The sequence below is a fragment of the Garra rufa genome, chromosome 7 (genome assembly GCF_049309525.1).
Source record: "Garra rufa chromosome 7, GarRuf1.0, whole genome shotgun sequence".
NCBI lineage: Eukaryota > Metazoa > Chordata > Actinopteri > Cypriniformes > Cyprinidae > Garra > Garra rufa.
In genome coordinates this window covers 20,072,777-20,091,433 of record NC_133367.1, presented here as the reverse complement: position 1 = coordinate 20,091,433, position 18,657 = coordinate 20,072,777, and the positions used below count along the sequence as shown (strand labels likewise).

The 18,657-nt window shown below is 41.5% G+C and overlaps 1 protein-coding gene across 1 annotated transcript in view; it reads left to right on the top strand.

The window, feature by feature from the left end:
* The window catches only part of pth2rb (parathyroid hormone 2 receptor b), a 55,446-nt gene extending 37,760 nt beyond the window's left edge, over positions 1–17,686 (top strand). The window contains exons 11-13 of the mRNA XM_073844605.1: positions 15,251–15,389; positions 15,945–15,986; positions 16,137–17,686. Of these exons, the coding sequence (XP_073700706.1) occupies positions 15,251–15,389; positions 15,945–15,986; positions 16,137–16,694 (739 nt within the window). The 3' untranslated portion in view covers positions 16,695–17,686. The remainder of the gene's footprint in view (positions 1–15,250; positions 15,390–15,944; positions 15,987–16,136) is intronic.
* Positions 17,687–18,657: the final 971 nt, after the last annotated feature.

Sequence of the window (18,657 nt, the reverse complement as noted above, 5' to 3'; positions counted from 1 at the left end):
TCAAGCAGACGTCTCACAGGTCTCACTAGCCTTCCCGCCCTGGTTCTCACTGTTCCCTCATTGGGTTTAAAGGCAGTATCTGTTACAGTCACTGTTCTTTGGGACTTCTTCTGTTCATATCCACTTTTGCAACTTGAGGATTTATGCTTGGAGCTTCTGACTGATCTGCTCATAGAACTGACATCTTCTGACATGACATTGGATCCAGCCTGAACACTCTGGTTGCTCACAGATTCTCGGGTCCTTTCCCCACCACTGATGCACAATTGATCTGGTTCCAATTCGTGCTCACTTTTTTCATCATCAGACTTTTCGCTGCTCGTTTCTCTGGCTTCACATTCATCACTAGAACTCTCAGTGTGTTCACATTCATTTCCGGTAGAATGATTCTTCTCTCTTGTTTGACTCACACAGTCTGAACGTCCCAACTCTGTGACGTGTTCTCTGGTCATTTCCTTCACAGAACGTTCTCCGGTACTCTGAGGTGCTTTGGGGCTTACCCCTTGTAAAATCCATACAGCTGTTCTTGATTCTCTTCCTGTACTGAGAAAAGACCTTTGGCTTTGACTCTCTGGTTGATTTCTTTCCTCCTCCGACACTGCTGACAGGACTGTAGATTCAATGTCCAGCTCTTCCAATGGAAGGAAATTGACAGGGAGGAGAAAATTACGATGGACCACTTTGCTGTTCTTCGTTGTGGGGTTCTCAACTCTGTAAATAGGCAATGATGAATCTTTCCATGTTACTACATGAACTGCTGAATTCCACACATCTGCCAACTTTCCTTTTCCTCTTTCCTTCTTATTTGCCAAGAGGACATGGTCACCAACCTCCAGAGGAGCACCCTTAGACCTTTTATTATACCCTTCAGTTTGTTTTCTCTGTGCATCCGTAGTGTTGCCCTTGGCAATATGCACGGCTTCTCTGAGATCTTTCTGGAAAGATTTCACATATTCATCATAGGTCTGAACATCCTCATTTCTGAGTGCACTTCCAAACATGACGTCTACAGGTAACCTTGGAATCCTTCCAAACATTAAGTAGAACGGTGCAAACCCAGTTGTTTCATGGGTAGTACAATTATAGGAAAACGTAAGTGTCTGAATCATTTGCGGCCATCTCTCCTTTGCTCGAGGAGGCAAAGAGCGGATCATGTTGCCGAGGGTGCGATTAAATCTTTCGGTCTGCCCATTGCCCATAGGATGGTACGGCGTGGTGTGGGACTTATCAACACCAGATACAAGCAACATCTCAGCAATCAATTTGCTCTCAAAGTTTGCACCCTTGTCAGAGTGTATTCTCTGCGGAAAGCCATACACACAGAAAAAGTTGTTCCACAATTTCTGAGCCACTACTCTGGCTGTTTGGTTGGGACAGGGGAACGCATGGGCTAGTTTTGTAAAATGGTCTGTTATGACTAGAACATCAATGCTCTCTCCACGCCTTCCCTCTGCAGACCAGAAATCTATACATACAAGCTCAAGTGGTGCACTTGTCCTGATAGACTCTAGTGGAGCTCTCGCCTCAGGTTCCTGAGTCTTTCCGACCACACATCGTTTACAGTGTGAGACATACTTTTTGACATCTGTGTCCATACCAGACCAGAAAAACCGCTGGCGTACAAGGTGAAGGGTTCTGCTTTGGCCTTGATGGCCGGCATCATCATGAGTTCCTCTGAGAGCAACAGTTCTTAACGAGTGTGGAAGTACAAGCTGGTACCTGACTTTACTGACCCGATCTTTGGACCTGCGATAGAGAACTCCATCCTTTAATTCGAATTTTTCCCAATGCTTCAGAAGTCGCATTACTGGTGCAGTTTCATTGTCCCTCTCTCTACGTGATGGTCTCCTTTTTCTGTCAACAAAGAACACAACACGAGACACAGTGGGATCTGCCTTCTGCTTTATCCGTATCTCCTCCATAGAGAAAACTGGCAGAGTGCTGACACCTCCATGGACAAAATGATTGTTCTGGGCTAGATGGACACTATGAACTGGACTGCTGGCTTCCCAGTTTAGACAGGACTCAAAAACAGCTTTCACCCCTTCACTACTAATCATCTTCAGTTTTTCCTCCCGAGACTCCATGCTACTCTCACAAGTTTGATGATGCACATTCACTGACAATCGGAAAGTTTCTTGGATGGCCTCAGGGGTCACATGTATAGCCTTAGTCTCTAAAGCATCACATACCTCTAAAGTTCTGGCGAAAGGTCGGCGGCTCAAGAGATCAGCGGGAACATTCTTGGTCCCAGGTATGTATCTCAAGTCAAAATCAAAAGGGGCCAGCTTAGATACCCACCTTTGCTCACAGGCATCTAACTTTGGCTTTGACATTATATACGTCAGGGGATTGTTATCAGTTAACACTGTAAATTTGGTCCCCTTTAGCCAATGGGCGAATTTATCACAAACTGCCCACTTCAGAGCATAAAATTCTAACCTATGAGCAGGGTAATGGGATTGGGCCTTTGACAGGGTCTTGCTTGCAAAAGCAACTGGTCTAGGTTTTGTCTCATTTTCTGGAATTTGACTCAAGACTGCGCCAAAACCATCCATAGACGCATCTGTGGACAACAGAAAATGCCTCTTGAAGTCTGGGTGGGCAAGAACAACAGTGTGAGAAAGAGCCTGTTTTATCTTTTCTACAGCTGTGTCACACTCTGCAGTCCAGTCTTCAGGACTTAGACGCCTAGGATTGGAAACAAAGCGTGTCTTTTGTCCATCTTTCCTCCTGACTTTCTGTCCAGCTGTCAATTTAAATAATGGTTTCGCTAAAGTCGAGAGGCCTTCAATGAAATGGGAATAATAATTCGCCATGCCAAGAAAAGACTTAATTTTGGTTGGCGATGGAGTCTTTCCATCCGCTTCCATCAGATCTGAGGACTTCATGTCACTGACTGCGGACACTTTAGTTGGATCGGTTGCTATGCCACTTTCAGTTACTATATGTCCTAGGAACTTGACAGTTTTTCTCAAGAAATAGCACTTCTTTTGTGACAGTTTCAGGTTATGCTCTCTAAGTCGAGAAAATACCATCTCAAGGCGATCAAGTGCTTCCTTCTCAGTTTTGCCGAAGACAAGTAAGTCGTCCAAATAACAGAGAAGTGACAGATAGTTCTGGTCTCCAAAGATCGATGTCATCATGCGTGAGAATGTTGCCGGGCTATTACATAAACCCTGAGCCATACGGTTATATTCATAGAGCCCCACTGGAGTTATGCATGCCGTATATTTACGGTCATCCTCATGAATTGGAATGTTATAGAAGCCCGATGTTAGATCCATAGTGCTAAAATAACAATTTCCCCCTAATGATGCAAGGGCATCAGCTTGATGGGGTAAAGGATATGCATCCTTCTCTGTCCTTTGGTTGAGCCACCTAAAGTCTGTGCATATCCTTAGCTCTCCAGAGGGTTTCCAGACTAAGACTAAAGGTGAGGCCCATTCACTGTTTGATTTTTGAATAATCCCGCGCTCCTCCATCTCATTCAATGTTTGTCTTAATTTCTGATAATGGGTGGGCGGAACTCTTCTGTAGGGCAATCGGAAAGGCTTTTCATCTTTGAGTCTTATCCGATGAACGGTATTCTTTACTTCGCCACAATCTAACTTGTCACGAGAGAAGATGCTTTCATACCGTCCTATGAGATCAGCCAGTTCTCTTTTCCAATAATCACTCACTTCACAAGATTCAATGTCAATTTCTGTTAGCCCCAATTCTCTCAGCTTTAGTTTATAGTCAGTTTGCAGCTTAGTTTTTTCATTAAACTCGTGCACTTGGACAATATTCTGCTGAAAGTCTCTGTGCTGGTGTTCTGCTCCTTTCTCTACAAAATCTAGCTCCTCTAGCGCAAGACATGGGTGCACATTTGCGAGTTTAGTATTGCGGCGCAAAACAATGGGGCGGTCAATCATGTTGATCACTCTCATAGGAATCCATTTATTTCCCCAGAGAGGGCAAACACTGCGAGCTACCATGACATTTCTTGGTGCAGAACGGGAAGTGGAGGGTTCAAGCATTACAGTGCTTCCAACAGACAAGGGAACTACTTCTTTCAATCTTCCCCAAACCAAATGCTCATGTTGTGGCTCTAGTGTAACACACTGTCTCAACACTACTGTTCCAACTTTCTGTGGTATCTCATCTCCATGCCAGCGATCCACATTAGAAAGCACATTCAGCAGGGGTTCTTGACTATTATCTTGAACCGGTTGAGACAGGCTTTTCCAGTACCACTCGGTTTTCTTCATCTGACGAGTCACATGCCTGATGACATTTGATCCAACTATCATGTCATCCTTTTGACCTGGAACAACTAGAAAGTTGATCGCCATTTTGCATTCAAGCATATCCACACTCAACTCATATGTACACTTTGGTTTAGTTTCATTCCCTCCACAGCCAGTAAGTACTTTTTTTGTGGGCTTACTCGAATCCGCACAGATCAAATTCCAGTCTTTAAGTGTCCGTTCAGCTGATTCACTCAAAGTACAGGTAACAGATCCACTATCTACAAGGGCTAACAGTTTCACTTTCCCCTCAACCAGTACTGGAGCATAGAACAGGTCATCTTCATCATTAATTCTCTGGTAGGTAGCTTTTGGAACCTCACCGGGAGTCTTTTGCTGAACTGCAATCACTTCACTTGCACAGTTTTGACTTATATTGTCGCTAGTAGTGACATGAACCATCAATGGGTCATCTGGGGATTTTGCTTGTCTGACACCCACACTGCTCCCCTCACAGTGCAGGTTTTCTAGTTTAAATGGTGCTCGGGCATGGTGGCACTGGCTGTGACTGGCTTCACTTGTTTTTTTTCAGGGCATTCAAAACCTCTGTGTCCTGTCTTGAAACACTTAAAACACAGCCCCTCTCTGAAACAGTGAGTCTTTGTTGTATGATCTTGAGCTCTACATATTTTACAGGGGACTGCAGAGTCTCCAGGCTCAACCTTACCCTGTTCAGCTTTCTGGTTTTGTCCCTTCTGTTGAACAAGGAACTGCTCTAGAAGAGAAACTACACGCCCAAGGAGAGCTGAGTCTAAACCACTTGCCTGGTTATTAGCAGTAGGCTGCTGTTGTGTCATGCACCAGGCGTTAGAAGAAGCTTCATTAACCCTTCTCTCTTTATCGACTCGAACAGACTGCTTGTCTCTGTGGTGGCTGTCAATTAATGCTTGGATTTCACTTGCATTCCAACTTTCCAGTGGTTTACTGCGAAGCGCTGTGTACAGACTGGGCTCAGGGCAATGCCTAACAAACATCATAGTCACTTCATGACTAGGGCCTTCGACTCTCTTCCCTTGTCTTTTTAGGCATTCATCAGCTAGGTCAATAGCCTTATTTAGTCTGATCCAGTACTCTAAGCCACTCTCTGACTGCTTTGGCAAGGTTTCATAGAAGTCTTTCATAGGGGTTGTGGAGGAAATTGCATCTCCAAAATGTTGTCTTAGAATTGAAAAAATGACATATGGGTCTCTAGTCACATCAATCAGAGGATTGTTGCGGATACATGTCCTCACAATGTCTTTGGCATGGCCCATTAGCTTGTCGAGAATCTCTTGGCCCTGTTCGGATGCACTGAATCCCTTCTTGTTCAAGTAAGCTTGCATCAATTCTTGCCATTCACCAATGGTGCATCGATCTGTCTTATCACCTCTAAAGGTAGGCGGTTCTTTGATGTCTTGATGCCTAACAATAAGGTTAAAATTTGACGGATCAGGGCTTTGGGGTGAGGGCTGTTGGGCATCCACACAATCTCTCTGATTTTTTTGCTCTGCAGATCTAAGGTTTGCAGTAATTTGGTTCCCTATTTCACTTCCTAGCTGCTTCATTAAATCTGCCATTGTTTGCCACTGATTCACTTGTTCACCCTCTGGGGGATTGTATAGTCTTTCTCTAAGAGGCGCTGTTGTGTCTCTGCTCATGCCTTGCATAGTTGTTCTACTGGTTGATGGGCGAACTGGAGAAGCTGCCATATTTTGTTCTAACATGCTATTTAACTGGGCCCCCCTCCCAATTCCAGTAGAAAACCTTTGCGAGCTTAAAACGCCACTCCTTACACAAACAGGTGTCACGTTTGCAGAATTAACATCAGTGTCTGACATTTGTTCTTGTGTTTTGTTGTGTGCAAAGCTGTAACTGTCCATGTTTAAATCTCACTGCTTATCTACGCCGAAGTTCTGTTGACTGGTGATGTCGGTAAAGATGAGTTTCCCCGGAGATCTGCGACGGCTGATCCCTTGAGATCCGGGTCACGGCACCAATTTTGTAGCGTGTTTCGTCTCGCACCACAAAGAACTCCACGACACCACTGGCTTCGGTGGACCACGTCTGCAGTTTATTAAAGACAGGACAGTTATTAACACCACGCAAACACACACTCTCGGCTCTGTGGTCTGTCTCACTCAAGTCCAAAGCCGTTCTGCTACAGTTCTCAATAAAACTTTCCAAATAAAATGTGTCTTGTTTCAATTATTTTCTTTCAACACAAGTATCAGACATTACATACAACCTTAAACACAAATTCAATAATGTAAAGATATCTTCAATATATGTATACACAATTTCATACTTTGAAATTACAGAAAATTGTTTCAATCTAACATTACAATGAATTCTGATCGTATAGTGGTAATTATTTTGTTGCAATGACATACCTGCAGTTTATTAAAGACAGGACAGTTATTAACACCACGCAAACACACACTCTCGGCTCTGTGGTCTGCGGGGAATGTAAGAAGAGAGAAAAGTGAACCCCTGTCCCCATTAACACTGCAACTGCAGCCGATTAACAAATCAAAGATAATACATGGTGATGAATGTACAATTTAAGACATAAAAAGACAATACTTTCGACAAAACTTAACTGCATGATGTTTTAAGAACATAATCCACCTCTTTCGTTTTATTAAAGAACCAAAGTTACCGGAAAAAGAATGAAAAACCCCACCTCTAAAATCGGTGCGGGCGGCAACTTGAACAAACTCATAAATGGCCAATTAACACACAACTCGAATAAACACGAAAAATAACGAAATACAAACATGCTATTTGACTCAATCCAGCATTAAAACATGTCATCCACTGATATCAAGCAAAATTGTAACTCAATCTGATGTATTTTAACACTATATTACAGAGCACAGTTGCAACATACCTGTCTCACTCAAGTCCAAAGCCGTTCTGAACGAGAGCGGGACGCGATTGGATAAATCAAATGGGAAATGACATCACACAAAAAAAACCCATATATTATTTTGAAACAAAAGATAAACAGCGTACATGTAGTTTTATGTATGATGAAACATGAAAATAAATAAAATAAGGAATATAATTCTTGGAAAATTAAAGTTTGCTGGAATGGTTGAAACTTAAAATACTACACTTCATCTGATCACTCTTCATAACATTCTGGAGGATATGCAAATTGCTATTATAAAAACTTAAGCAGCAACTTTTCCAATTTCCAATATTTATGTAATTCTCAAAACTTTTGGCCACGACTGTAGAGTAATAGATGTGTATTATCTTAATCACGTGTGACAGTATTAGAGCCGCTGCTGATAGTGTTTTAAACCCCCAGGGGTTTGATAACCTCCAGTGAAATTAAATCTAGGCAGTGAACGCCATTAAAGACGTTACAGATGAACGGACACAGTTGCATTTTACTCTTAATGAGAGTCGGACGTATGCTCTGAACTTGAAGTAATTAAGCAATTTCCATGTGTTATGAGCTCAGCGCAGGTCTCCTCTGCTTCTGAGACGCTTTATTTGAGGATGTGAAAACAGCAGTAAGGCCGCGGACTCAAAACTCAGTGCAACTTTTCTCATTTTCTGGACTTTAATGTAATAATCAGCCTTCAGAGAGACGTTGACTATCACTCTCAGTGTCTCGCTCTCATTTCAATTTCAGTTGAAAATTCTCTCTCAGCTCAGGTTTTTCATCACTTTACTCACTGTGAAGCCCAAAACCACAGTAAAACCATGATATTTTTGAAAGTACCATGTAAATATCATGGTACCATAGTATAACCACCACTTTACGATGGTACCATGGGGTGTTTTAGGGTGTTCTGAGTGGTTACTATGGTGTTCTGCTGGTTTTAGGGTTTTCTGAGTGGTTACTATGGTGTTATGGTGGTTTCTACGGTGTTCTTTTTGGGGGTGTTCTGAGTGTTTTTTGAGGGTGTTCTGAGTGGTTCTAGGGTGTTCTGGTGGTTTCTAGGGTGTTCTGAGAGGCCTATAGAGTGTTCTTATTTGGGGTGTTCTGAGTGTTTTTTTAGGGTGTTTTGGGTGGTTTTATGGTGTTCTGGGGCCTCATGTACAAAGACTTGCGTTGAATTAATACTAAAACATTGCGTACGTACAAAGCTGTAAATGTGCGTACGCAGTAAAAAAATCAGATGTACGAAACACTGCGTACGCGGAATTCCACGCATAATCTCTTTGTACATCTGAATTAACGTGAATTTGAGCGCACATGCACGAGCGCAAAACCCCTCCCTGCCACCTCCCCCATACAGTATTAATATGGTAATGACTCCACTTTGGCAAAACCAAACGAAAAAGCAAGCAAGAGAAACTTAACAGAATGTGAATTGAAGGTGCTCCTACCGGAGGTAAACCGGAGAAAAACTGTTATTTGCAAGCTTGTAAAAAAATAAATAGAAAAAATAGAGTGGGAGAGTTTAGCTAACGCGGTTAACGCAGGGGGGTCTGAACATCGCACTGTGAACAAATTAAAAAAGAAATGGTCCGATGTAAAGGTGCAGGTAAGAGGAGAACAGCGGCGACTTACGTTTCAGCGCATCAGTCAGTCATAGAGCGGAAGCAGATGAACGTCTTTGTCTTGTAATGGTAAAATATATTGTTGTTTGAATAAGTACAACATTGTCTTAAAGTAGGCCTATGTCTATAAAGGTTCATATAATGCATCACCACACGGTGTGATGTTGACATAATGTGATTTAGTTTGACACAAAGCAACCGAGTGATCCTTGTCAGCTAGGTAAAATATATTATAAGAAATTTCTATTTTGATTTTATGGCTATCTGCTGAATTTGCTGATACTTGTAAATTACATGATGTAATTTATTAACATTTCATCATATTATATAGCCTATATAGCCATTGAGAGGGACATCCCAGTGGATCACAGTGTTGTTTTAATTAGTTTACATAAGATATAAGATATTTACATAAGATCCCCTCTATATGTATGTATCTGTATAAAAGTTATTAATACTTATTAAATATAATATAAGAATATTATTGTGTGTGTGTTTTTTTTTTTTTTTTGGTGGTGGAGAGGTTGGGGGGTGCCCTTTTTTCAGTTTCAGCACATGCCCCTCAAAAGGTCTGTGCCAGCGGAATTTCAGTTGCCCAATCGCCCGCTACAAGTGCGAGAATGGGCATCATTGTATCTGCGCTCTTGGTCAGTTTGTGGGTTGTTGAGGGGGGTTAACAGCCACGTCTTTAATGGATAACCGCGGTCTCCTGATAAATAATTACGCTCAATAAAATTAAAAAAAGTAAAACTTGGCTGTTTCCGATTCACGTATCCAAATTGGTCTTCGATCGCTTGCGGTTACATTAGGAAAACCGGGGATCGCTGCTAATTGCGCTTTGTTTGGCTGGTCAACTGCATGGTATGGAAATCTTATATACCTGCTAGACATGCGGATGATCCCGTCCCATACATCTGGCATTGCACGGCTCAAAGACGACTGGCTTAACCCCGAGCGGTCTGCCAGTTCTCTTGGGAAAGAACCATTTGCCAGGAAACCGAGCGTTATCAGCACCTGTAAGGGAACGGGTAATGCGTGGCTCCTCGCTGTCTCCAAATTTGGACCCAACTCAGCACAGAGCTCCAAGAGGAGCTCTTGGAGATCTGAAACAGCTTATAAGCCAGTCATCATCGTGGGCCAGAAAATCACTGTGATCCCTAAAAACGCGTTCCCTTCGGATTTGGCCATTGACAAAGTCCTCCAATAAGGCCAACACTGCCATTGCCATAGACTAAGGGATGTATACATTTGCAAATGCTTTTATATGTTCTAAATCACATAAATGGTAGAAAAATATTGTCTCAATTAACCCATTTTATCAATTATAAATTAATAGCAATGTTTTCCACATGTGTTGGTGCGATACTTTGTAGTGTGCAATTTAAAATAATTGCCTCTAGGAGTCGCCAAGGGACATAAAACAAACACACGCACAAAAAATACACGTACGCCAGACATGGAGTTGGCGTGGATCAACGCACATTCTCACGTTAATTTCATCGTTAGTAAATCCAAACGTGAGCGTGAAATCTGGCGTACGCAAAGTTTTTGTGCGTACGCAGCGTTGATACATGAGGCCCCTGGTGTTCTGGTGGTTTTTAGGGTGTTCTGAGAGGCTTATAGCCTGTTCTTTTTTGGGGTGTTCTGAGAGGTTTTTAAGGGTGTTCTGAGTGGTTTTAGTGTGTTCTGAATGGTTATTATGGTGTTCTGCTGGTTTTTATGGTTTTCTGAGTGGTTACTATGGTGTTCTAGTGGATTTGAGGGCGTTCTGAGAGGCTTAAAGAGTGTTCTTTTTTTGGGGTGTTCTGAGTGTTTTTTTATGGTGTTTTGAGTGGTGTTAGGGTGTTCTGGTGGTTTCTAGGGTGTTCTAAGAGGCTTATAGCGTGTTCTTTTTTTAGGGTGTTCTGAGAGGTTTTTAAGGCTGTTCTGAGTGGTTACTATGGTGTTCTGCTGGTTTTTATGGTTTTCTGAGTGGTTACTATGGTGTTCTGGTGGTTTTGAGGGTGTTCTGAGAGGCTTATAGCGTGTTTTTTTTGGGGGGTGTTCTGAGAGGTTTTTAAGGGTGTTCTGAGTGGTTTTGAGGGTGTTCTGAGAGGCTTATAGAGTGTTCTTTTTTGGGGTGTTCTGAGTGTTTTTTATGGTGTTTTGAGTGGTGTTAGGGTGTTCTGGTGGTTTCTAGGGTGTTCTAAGAGGCTTATAGCGTGTTCTTTTTTGGGGGTGTTCTGAGAGGTTTTTAAGGGTGTTCTGAGTGGTTTTGAGGGTGTTCTGAGAGGCTTATAGAGTGTTCTTTTTTGGGGTGTTCTGAGTGTTTTTTATGGTGTTTTGAGTGGTGTTAGGGTGTTCTGGTGGTTTCTAGGGTGTTCTAAGAGGCTTATAGCGTGTTCTTTTTTGGGGGTGTTCTGAGAGGTTTTTAAGGGTGTTCTGAGTGGTTTTGAGGGTGTTCTGAGAGGCTTATAGAGTGTTCTTTTTTTGGGGTGTTCTGAGTGTTTTTTTATGGTGTTTTGAGTGGTGTTAGGGTGTTCTGGTGGTTTCTAGGGTGTTCTAAGAGGCTTACAGCGTGTTCTTTTTTTGGGGTGTTCTGAGAGGTTTTTAAGGGTGTTCTGAGTGGTTTTAGGGTGTTCTAAGTGGTTACTATGGTGTTCTGCTGGTTTTTGTAGTTTTCTTAGAGGCTCATAGGGTGCTCTTTTTTGGGGTGTTCTGAGAGGTTTTTAGGGTCTTCTGAGTAATTTTAGGGTGTTCTAAGTGGTTGATATGATGTTTTGGGTAATGTTAGGGTGTTATGATTGGTTCCTATGGTGTTCTGCTGGTTTTTAGGGTAATCTGAGTGATTAATATGGTGTTCTGGTGGTTTCTAGGACGTTCTGAGAGGCTTATAGGGTGTTCTTTTTTTGGGTGTTCTTTTTTTTAGTGTTCTGGTGATTTTGAGGGTGTTTTGAGAGAATTTACAGTGTTCTGAGTAGTTACTATGGTGTTTTTAGTCTTTGATATGGTGTTTTGGGTGTTTCTAGGGTGTTTTTTAGTATGTTCTGAGTGGCTATAGTGTTCTGAGTAGTTTCTAGGGTGTTTTGGATGGTTTCTATGGTTTTAAGTATGGTTCTATGGTGTTTGGTGTGGTTGATATGGTGTTTTTTAGGGTTACTATGATGTTCTGGTGGTTTTTAGGCTGTTTTGAGTGATTGCTATGGTGCATTAGGTGGTATCTAGAGTCTTCTGATTGGTTTTTAAGGTGTTATGGGTGGTTGGTATGGTTTTTTGGGTGTGTTTAGAGTGGTTGCTGTGTTTTCTAGGTGGTTTTATGGTCTTCTCAGTGGTTTATAGGGTGTTCTGGGTTAGGGGTGGGAGAAAAAATCGATATTGCAATATATTGTTGTGCTCTCTGTCGCAATAAATAATCGATACACTAACGGCCAATATCGATATTTTATTACAACACAAATGATTAATTTACCCGTCGTCAGTGTCACTGTCACTACCCAATATCTACCATTCTGTTTGCGGGGGGCGCTGTTCCAGTAAATAGGCGTAAAGTGGCGGAAGCAGCGGCCAGTGAAGAACACAAGTTATCTTACAACATCAGAGAAGAAGCGCAGAAAAAAAGAGAAGTGAGAAGAATGGCGGAAGATAACGAAAAACAAATCAAAGACGCACCCGCTAGTTGAGCATGCTGATCAGTTACGCCTGTTTCACACATACTCCGTCTGCAGTGCTTATGCGTTGAGTATTTTTTTCCGCACCCTTGTTAACGGATAAGCGTTCACACTGCACGCGGTTGCTGTGCAAGTGCATTGAATAATACGTTGTTTATTATACGTTGAGTTTAAACGTGAATATATCTAGAATTGTATTAGTGTACTGTGATAAAAGAGTATCACAATGCTGAAAAAGCACGTTTGTATTTGAAATCAAAATAACGGATAAATGGTGTGTTTGTGGTAAACAGCCGCGGATCAGGAACGGACTGCAAACGTGTCCTGTGTGAAAGCAAAACGAGTCCGTGCTGCTTCTGCATCGCATACGTAACGCACACGGACTGCATACACACTGCAGATGGAGTATGTGTGAAACAGGCGTTAGTGTTCCTCAAGAAGAATATGCATTGATGAGACCACTGTCCAGGTTAACAGAAAGCACTTTACAGTAACTTACTACTGACGTTTCAGTATCATGGTTTACACATGTTAGTTAATGTTCATGTTGTTTTTTAATGTTCAGGCACTTTTATCTGTCTAGCTGTACAGCGTTTACATTTAAGACCAGGAGGCAGTGAGTTATTATGCAAATGCATATTTCTTTGCACAGTGTTGGAAATGTTGGCATTAATAAATGCATAAGATTTCCTTATTATGGGTATTTTTTTCTTTTTCAGTCACACATATCGTGATATATCGTTGATGAAATTTCTTCCAATATATTGAATATCGTAGATATCGTGAATCGCGATATTATCGATATCGTGGGCCACATATCGCCACAGAATTGAATCGTGAGTTACCTGTATCGTCCCACCCCTATTCTGGGTGGTTTTTATGGTGTTCTGAGTGGTTGCTATGGTGTTTTGGGTGGTTTCTAGGGTGTTGTGAGGGGGGAGTTCTGGATAGTTTTTAGGGTGTTCTGAGTGGTTGCTACATATTCTGTGTGGTTTTTAGCGTGTTCTGAGTGGTTGCTAAGATGTTTTGGGTGGTTTCTAGGGTGTTGTAAGGGGGGAGTTCTGGATAGTTTTTAGGGTGTTCTGAGTGGTTGCTACATATTCTGGGTGGTTTTTAGCGTGTTCTGAGTGGTTGCTATGGTGTTTTGGGTGGTTTCTAGGGTGTTGTGAGGGGGGAGTTCTGGATAGTTTTTAGGGTGTTCTGAGTGGTTGCTACATATTCTGTGTGGTTTTTAGCGTGTTCTGAGTGGTTGCTATGGTGTTTTGGGTGGTTTCTAGGGTGTTGTAAGGGGGGAGTTCTGGATAGTTTTTAGGGTGTTCTGAGTGGTTGCTACATATTCTGGGTGGTTTTTAGCGTGTTCTGAGTGGTTGCTATGGTGTTTTGGGTGGTTTCTAGGGTGTTGTAAGGGGGGAGTTCTGGATAGTTTTTAGGGTGTTCTGAGTGGTTGCTACATATTCTGGGTGGTTTTTAGCGTGTTCTGAGTGGTTGCTATGGTGTTTTGGGTGGTTTCTAGGGTGTTGTGAGGGGGGAGTTCTGGATAGTTTTTAGGGTGTTCTGAGTGGTTGCTACATATTCTGTGTGGTTTTTAGCGTGTTCTGAGTGGTTGCTATGGTGTTTTGGGTGGTTTCTAGGGTGTTGTGAGGGGGGAGTTCTGGATAGTTTTTAGGGTGTTCTGAGTGGTTGCTACATATTCTGGGTGGTTTTTAGCGTGTTCTGAGTGGTTGCTATGGTGTTTTGGGTGGTTTCTAGGGTGTTGTGAGGGGGGAGTTCTGGATAGTTTTTAGGGTGTTCTGAGTGGTTGCTACATATTCTGTGTGGTTTTTAGCGTGTTCTGAGTGGTTGCTATGGTGTTTTGGGTGGTTTCTAGGGTGTTGTGAGGGGGGAGTTCTGGATAGTTTTTAGGGTGTTCTGAGTGGTTGCTACATATTCTGGGTGGTTTTTAGCGTGTTTGAGTGGTTGCTATGGTGTTTTGGGTGGTTTCTAGGGTGTTGTGAGGGGGGAGTTCTGGATAGTTTTTAGGGTGTTCTGAGTGGTTACTACATATTCTGTGTGGTTTTTAGCGTGTTCTGAGTGGTTGCTATGGTGTTTTGGGTGGTTTCTAGGGTGTTGTGAGGGGGGAGTTCTGGATAGTTTTTAGGGTGTTCTGAGTGGTTGCTACATATTCTGTGTGGTTTTTAGCGTGTTCTGAGTGGCTGCTATGGTGTTTTGGGGGGATTCTAGTGTGTTTTGAGTGGCTGGTATTGTATTTTGGGTGTTTTTACTGTTTAGAGTAGTACTATGTGTTCTAGATGGTTTTTATGGTGTTCTCAGTGGTTTATAGGGTGTTTTGGGTGGTTTCTCTAAACGGTCGATATAGTGTTTTGAGTGATTTTACTGTGTTCTGAGTGGTTACTGTGGTGTTCTGCTGGTTTTTAGGGTGTTTTGAGTGGTTGATAAGTGTTATGTATGGTTTTATGGTGTTTTGAGTCTTTCATGTGGTATTTTGGTTGTTTCTAGGGTGTTGTGGAAGGTTTATAAGGTGTTCTGGGTGGTTTTTAGTATGTTTAAGTGGCTGCTAATGTGTAGTTTCTAGGGTGTTTGGGTGTTTCTAAGTGGTTGTATGGTGTTCAGGGTGGTTTTATGGTGTTCTCAGTGGTTGCTAGGTAGAAAATCATTGCTTATTGTTTGATTCTCAAACCATACAAGGTTTCAAATTTGAGGTTTCATGTTTATAAGAGTCACAGGTTAATTTTTTTTTACTTAATCATTGTGAATAAAGTCTGATATAATATGTAAATATTTCTAAACAGAATATATGTCTTGTGTGTACAGGAAGCTGGCTAAGTCCACGCTGGTTCTGGTTCTGGTTTTCGGCGTGCACTACATTGTGTTTGTGGGAATGCCACACACATTTACAGGTGTCGGCTGGGAGCTACGCATGTACTTTGAGCTCTTCTTCAACTCATTCCAGGTGACTTCCCCTCTCAATATAACCTAATGTGACATGATAACGTTGAGTATAATGACGTGTCCCTTTGCATTTGGATTTAATTTGTTCTGCTGGCATGATAAATAACTGCGCTTTTATATTTCAGAAGCGTTTTGCAGCTTATCTGTAGACTGTGGGAAACGAATAACGACACGGAATAAATTAAGGGAGATAACAAAAAACAATTCACAAAATAATAGAATAGATAAAATAAACTAAACTAAAATTAAAAGTTGTGACTGAGGTACCTCTGAAGCTTTCGCCTTATTAATTTTTAATTGATAAATTTAATTAGAAATTTGTGCTATGGTCCAACAGAAAAAAAAAATCTTAGCTTTTCTGTCCTATTTGTGAAAAAAAAAACAAATAGATACTATTTATACTTATTTATATATGAAAATAATAAATAAATTTTTTTAATTAATACATGTTTTAAAAAGTTTGGCAATAAACCTTCTCTCACTTATTATACTGTGTGTGTTTTAGAGGTTTTCTGTCCATTTGTCCTTCTCACCGTTGTTTATCGCTCTCTTTCAGGGATTTTTTGTGTCCATTATCTACTGCTTCTGCAATGGAGAGGTGAGTGTGGGCGGAACGACTTTCATATTTCAAACATGACACTTCAGCAAAGTTCGTATTCAAAGTGATTATTCACTTCTCTCAACCTTTCAAAGGTTTTGTAGGAGCCACCACACAACATTAATTTTGCTTATTATTGTTTTCTCCCAGGTCCAGACAGAAATCCGTAAAACTTGGCTCCGCTGGACACTTGCGTTTGACTGGAAAGGTCCCGTCGTTTTGGCCAACTACCGCTATGGCACGGTCCTGAACAGCAGCGGCGCCAGCATCCAGTCCCAGCTGACCTCAGTGACCCGCAGTTCTGCCCTCCTCACCAGCAGGGTGTACCGCTGCGCCGCTCGGCCCAGCGTTGGCTCACTCATGCACAACTCGCAAATACACACCACCCTGCCTGGTTACGTCTTTAGCAACTCGGACATCGAGAGCCTTCCGCCTTCCATTCCAGAGGAAATCGAAGAGGAGGCCAAACACATCGACGACATTACGCTCAAAGGCGTCAACCATATCAGCGTACGTCAGGAAGCCCTAAGCATCTGTTTTGAAGAGAGCGGACAAAGCTCATCCCACACGGACTCTGACGACGTCAGATGCCGTCCCGATGAAGTCAGCACTACGGAAATCCCCAAATGCACTGATAAAATATCGCTGAAGGATTCTTTATCGGTGAGGTACAACAGTTTGGATCAAGAAGACGAGGAAGTACTTTAAAACACGGACTTCGTTTAATGAGATTTTGCGTTTGCAACCCATTTTATTTCTGTAAAGCAACGTATTTATGATTTAAACCGGATTTTAATTTAAAATCTTCGGGAATTGATTGGATTGTAGAAATTGGGTGTTATATGGAGCCTAATTTACTAAAATAGTGCCTAAATAGCCATTTGCTATTTGTTAGCGTTATCCAATAACGCTAAGTGATAAAGGTGTAAGTGAAAGCGGCGTAAAAGGAAAGTGTCGTAAGTTTTATTTAAAGAATACTAAGACAAAAAATAATGTTTTCCTTTGGAACGACATGCATTGATTCACAATAACATCTAAAATTGTCTTGGAGGAATAGTTCACCCAAAAATGAACTCACCCTCAGGCCATCCAAGATGGAGATGAGTTTGTTTCTTCATCAGATTTGGAGAAATGTAGCATTACATCACTTGCTCGCCAATGGATCCTTGGTGCTGTTAGAATGAGAGTCCAAACAGCTGATAAAAACATCACAATAATCCACAAGTAATCCAAAAGTAGTCCATCAATTAACATTTTGTGAAGAGAAAAGCTGCATGTTTATAAGAAACAAATCGTTTTTTTTAATTCAAAAATCCTCTATCCATAGCATTGCTTTTTTTCAGTGAAACTAATCATTTAACAAAGTAAATGGAGTCCATTTTGATTATATATTATTATTGAAAATTGACAAGATGGCCGGACGTGGCGTGTAATGCATGAAAAAATATTTGGTTGGGATCAATTGGTTTCACTCATTCTGAGCCTTGCGAGAAAGATTTGTGTTGACATTCGCGCTCTTCTTTGCTGGAAAATTAGCGCCATCTACTGCCGTGTAAGACTGTTGACATTGTTAATTTTGGTAAATTAAGTAGCTATGTGTAAATATTTCCTCCGCCAAGTGTCAAGCTGTGGGGTTTATTTTTGCGATCAAAAGATGTTGTTCGGTGAAATCAAACAGTGGGACTGGTAGACTTCCAAGGGCCCTGACATTTAAAACGAGACATTGAGAACTCAGACTTATCATGACTAAATTCAAGATGGCGGCGGCCGGTAAATTTCTTGCAGGTACTGTCTGTATAAATCTTCTTGTAAATAAACTACCGGTGCTTTTTCTGAGTTCTCAATGTCTCGTTTTAAATGTCAGGGCCCTTGGAAGCCTACCAATGAAGTGTGGAGCTACTTTGTGCCTCGTAAATGGCATAAAACAGTGATTTATTTACATGGCTTCTCCAATGCCCTATTCACCCTCATTGACAACCTGTTGTTAGCGTCGGCTAACTAACCCCAGATTTCGGACTGCAAGGCACAAGCCGAGATGAGATATGCAAGGTACGTTCACACTCGGTATAATTATTCAACACACTTTAGGTCAATATCACACCGGACTTCTCCTTTAAGCCTACGCTTGTATACATCGCCACCTGCTGTAAGCTCTTTCAGTAGCTGTGGGCATAGTATTTTATTTTCTGAGTTGCGTTGAGGTAAAAATAGCAACAGGTAACAGAAGTAGCTCACAGAGTGCAACCTTTTAACATCATCAAAAAATGGCGCCCCCCATAGTCTAAAATTTGTATAAAACGATGTGGATTTTTTCAAATAACGTAAATCTTTCATAGGTTTTCTACTACATACACTGCCCTCCAAAAGTTTGGAAACGCCCTATAAAAGTGGGGTTTTGGACAATATTGGCATGAATCCTTTTTTAATTTGTAATAATTTTGCACTGCTAAGAGAAAACACAAACTACAAAACATATTTTATTATATAAACAGTTTATACATAGAAAAAACTTTTTGATACATCAAAATATCCACCATTTGCAGCTATTACAGCTGTCAGTTTATTCAAACATTGACTTGATATTTTACTCCAAGCCTCTTGAAGGATTGCCCAAAGATAATTCACGCTATGCTAATATCGTCCAAAACCACACTTTGCCAGGGGTGTTTCC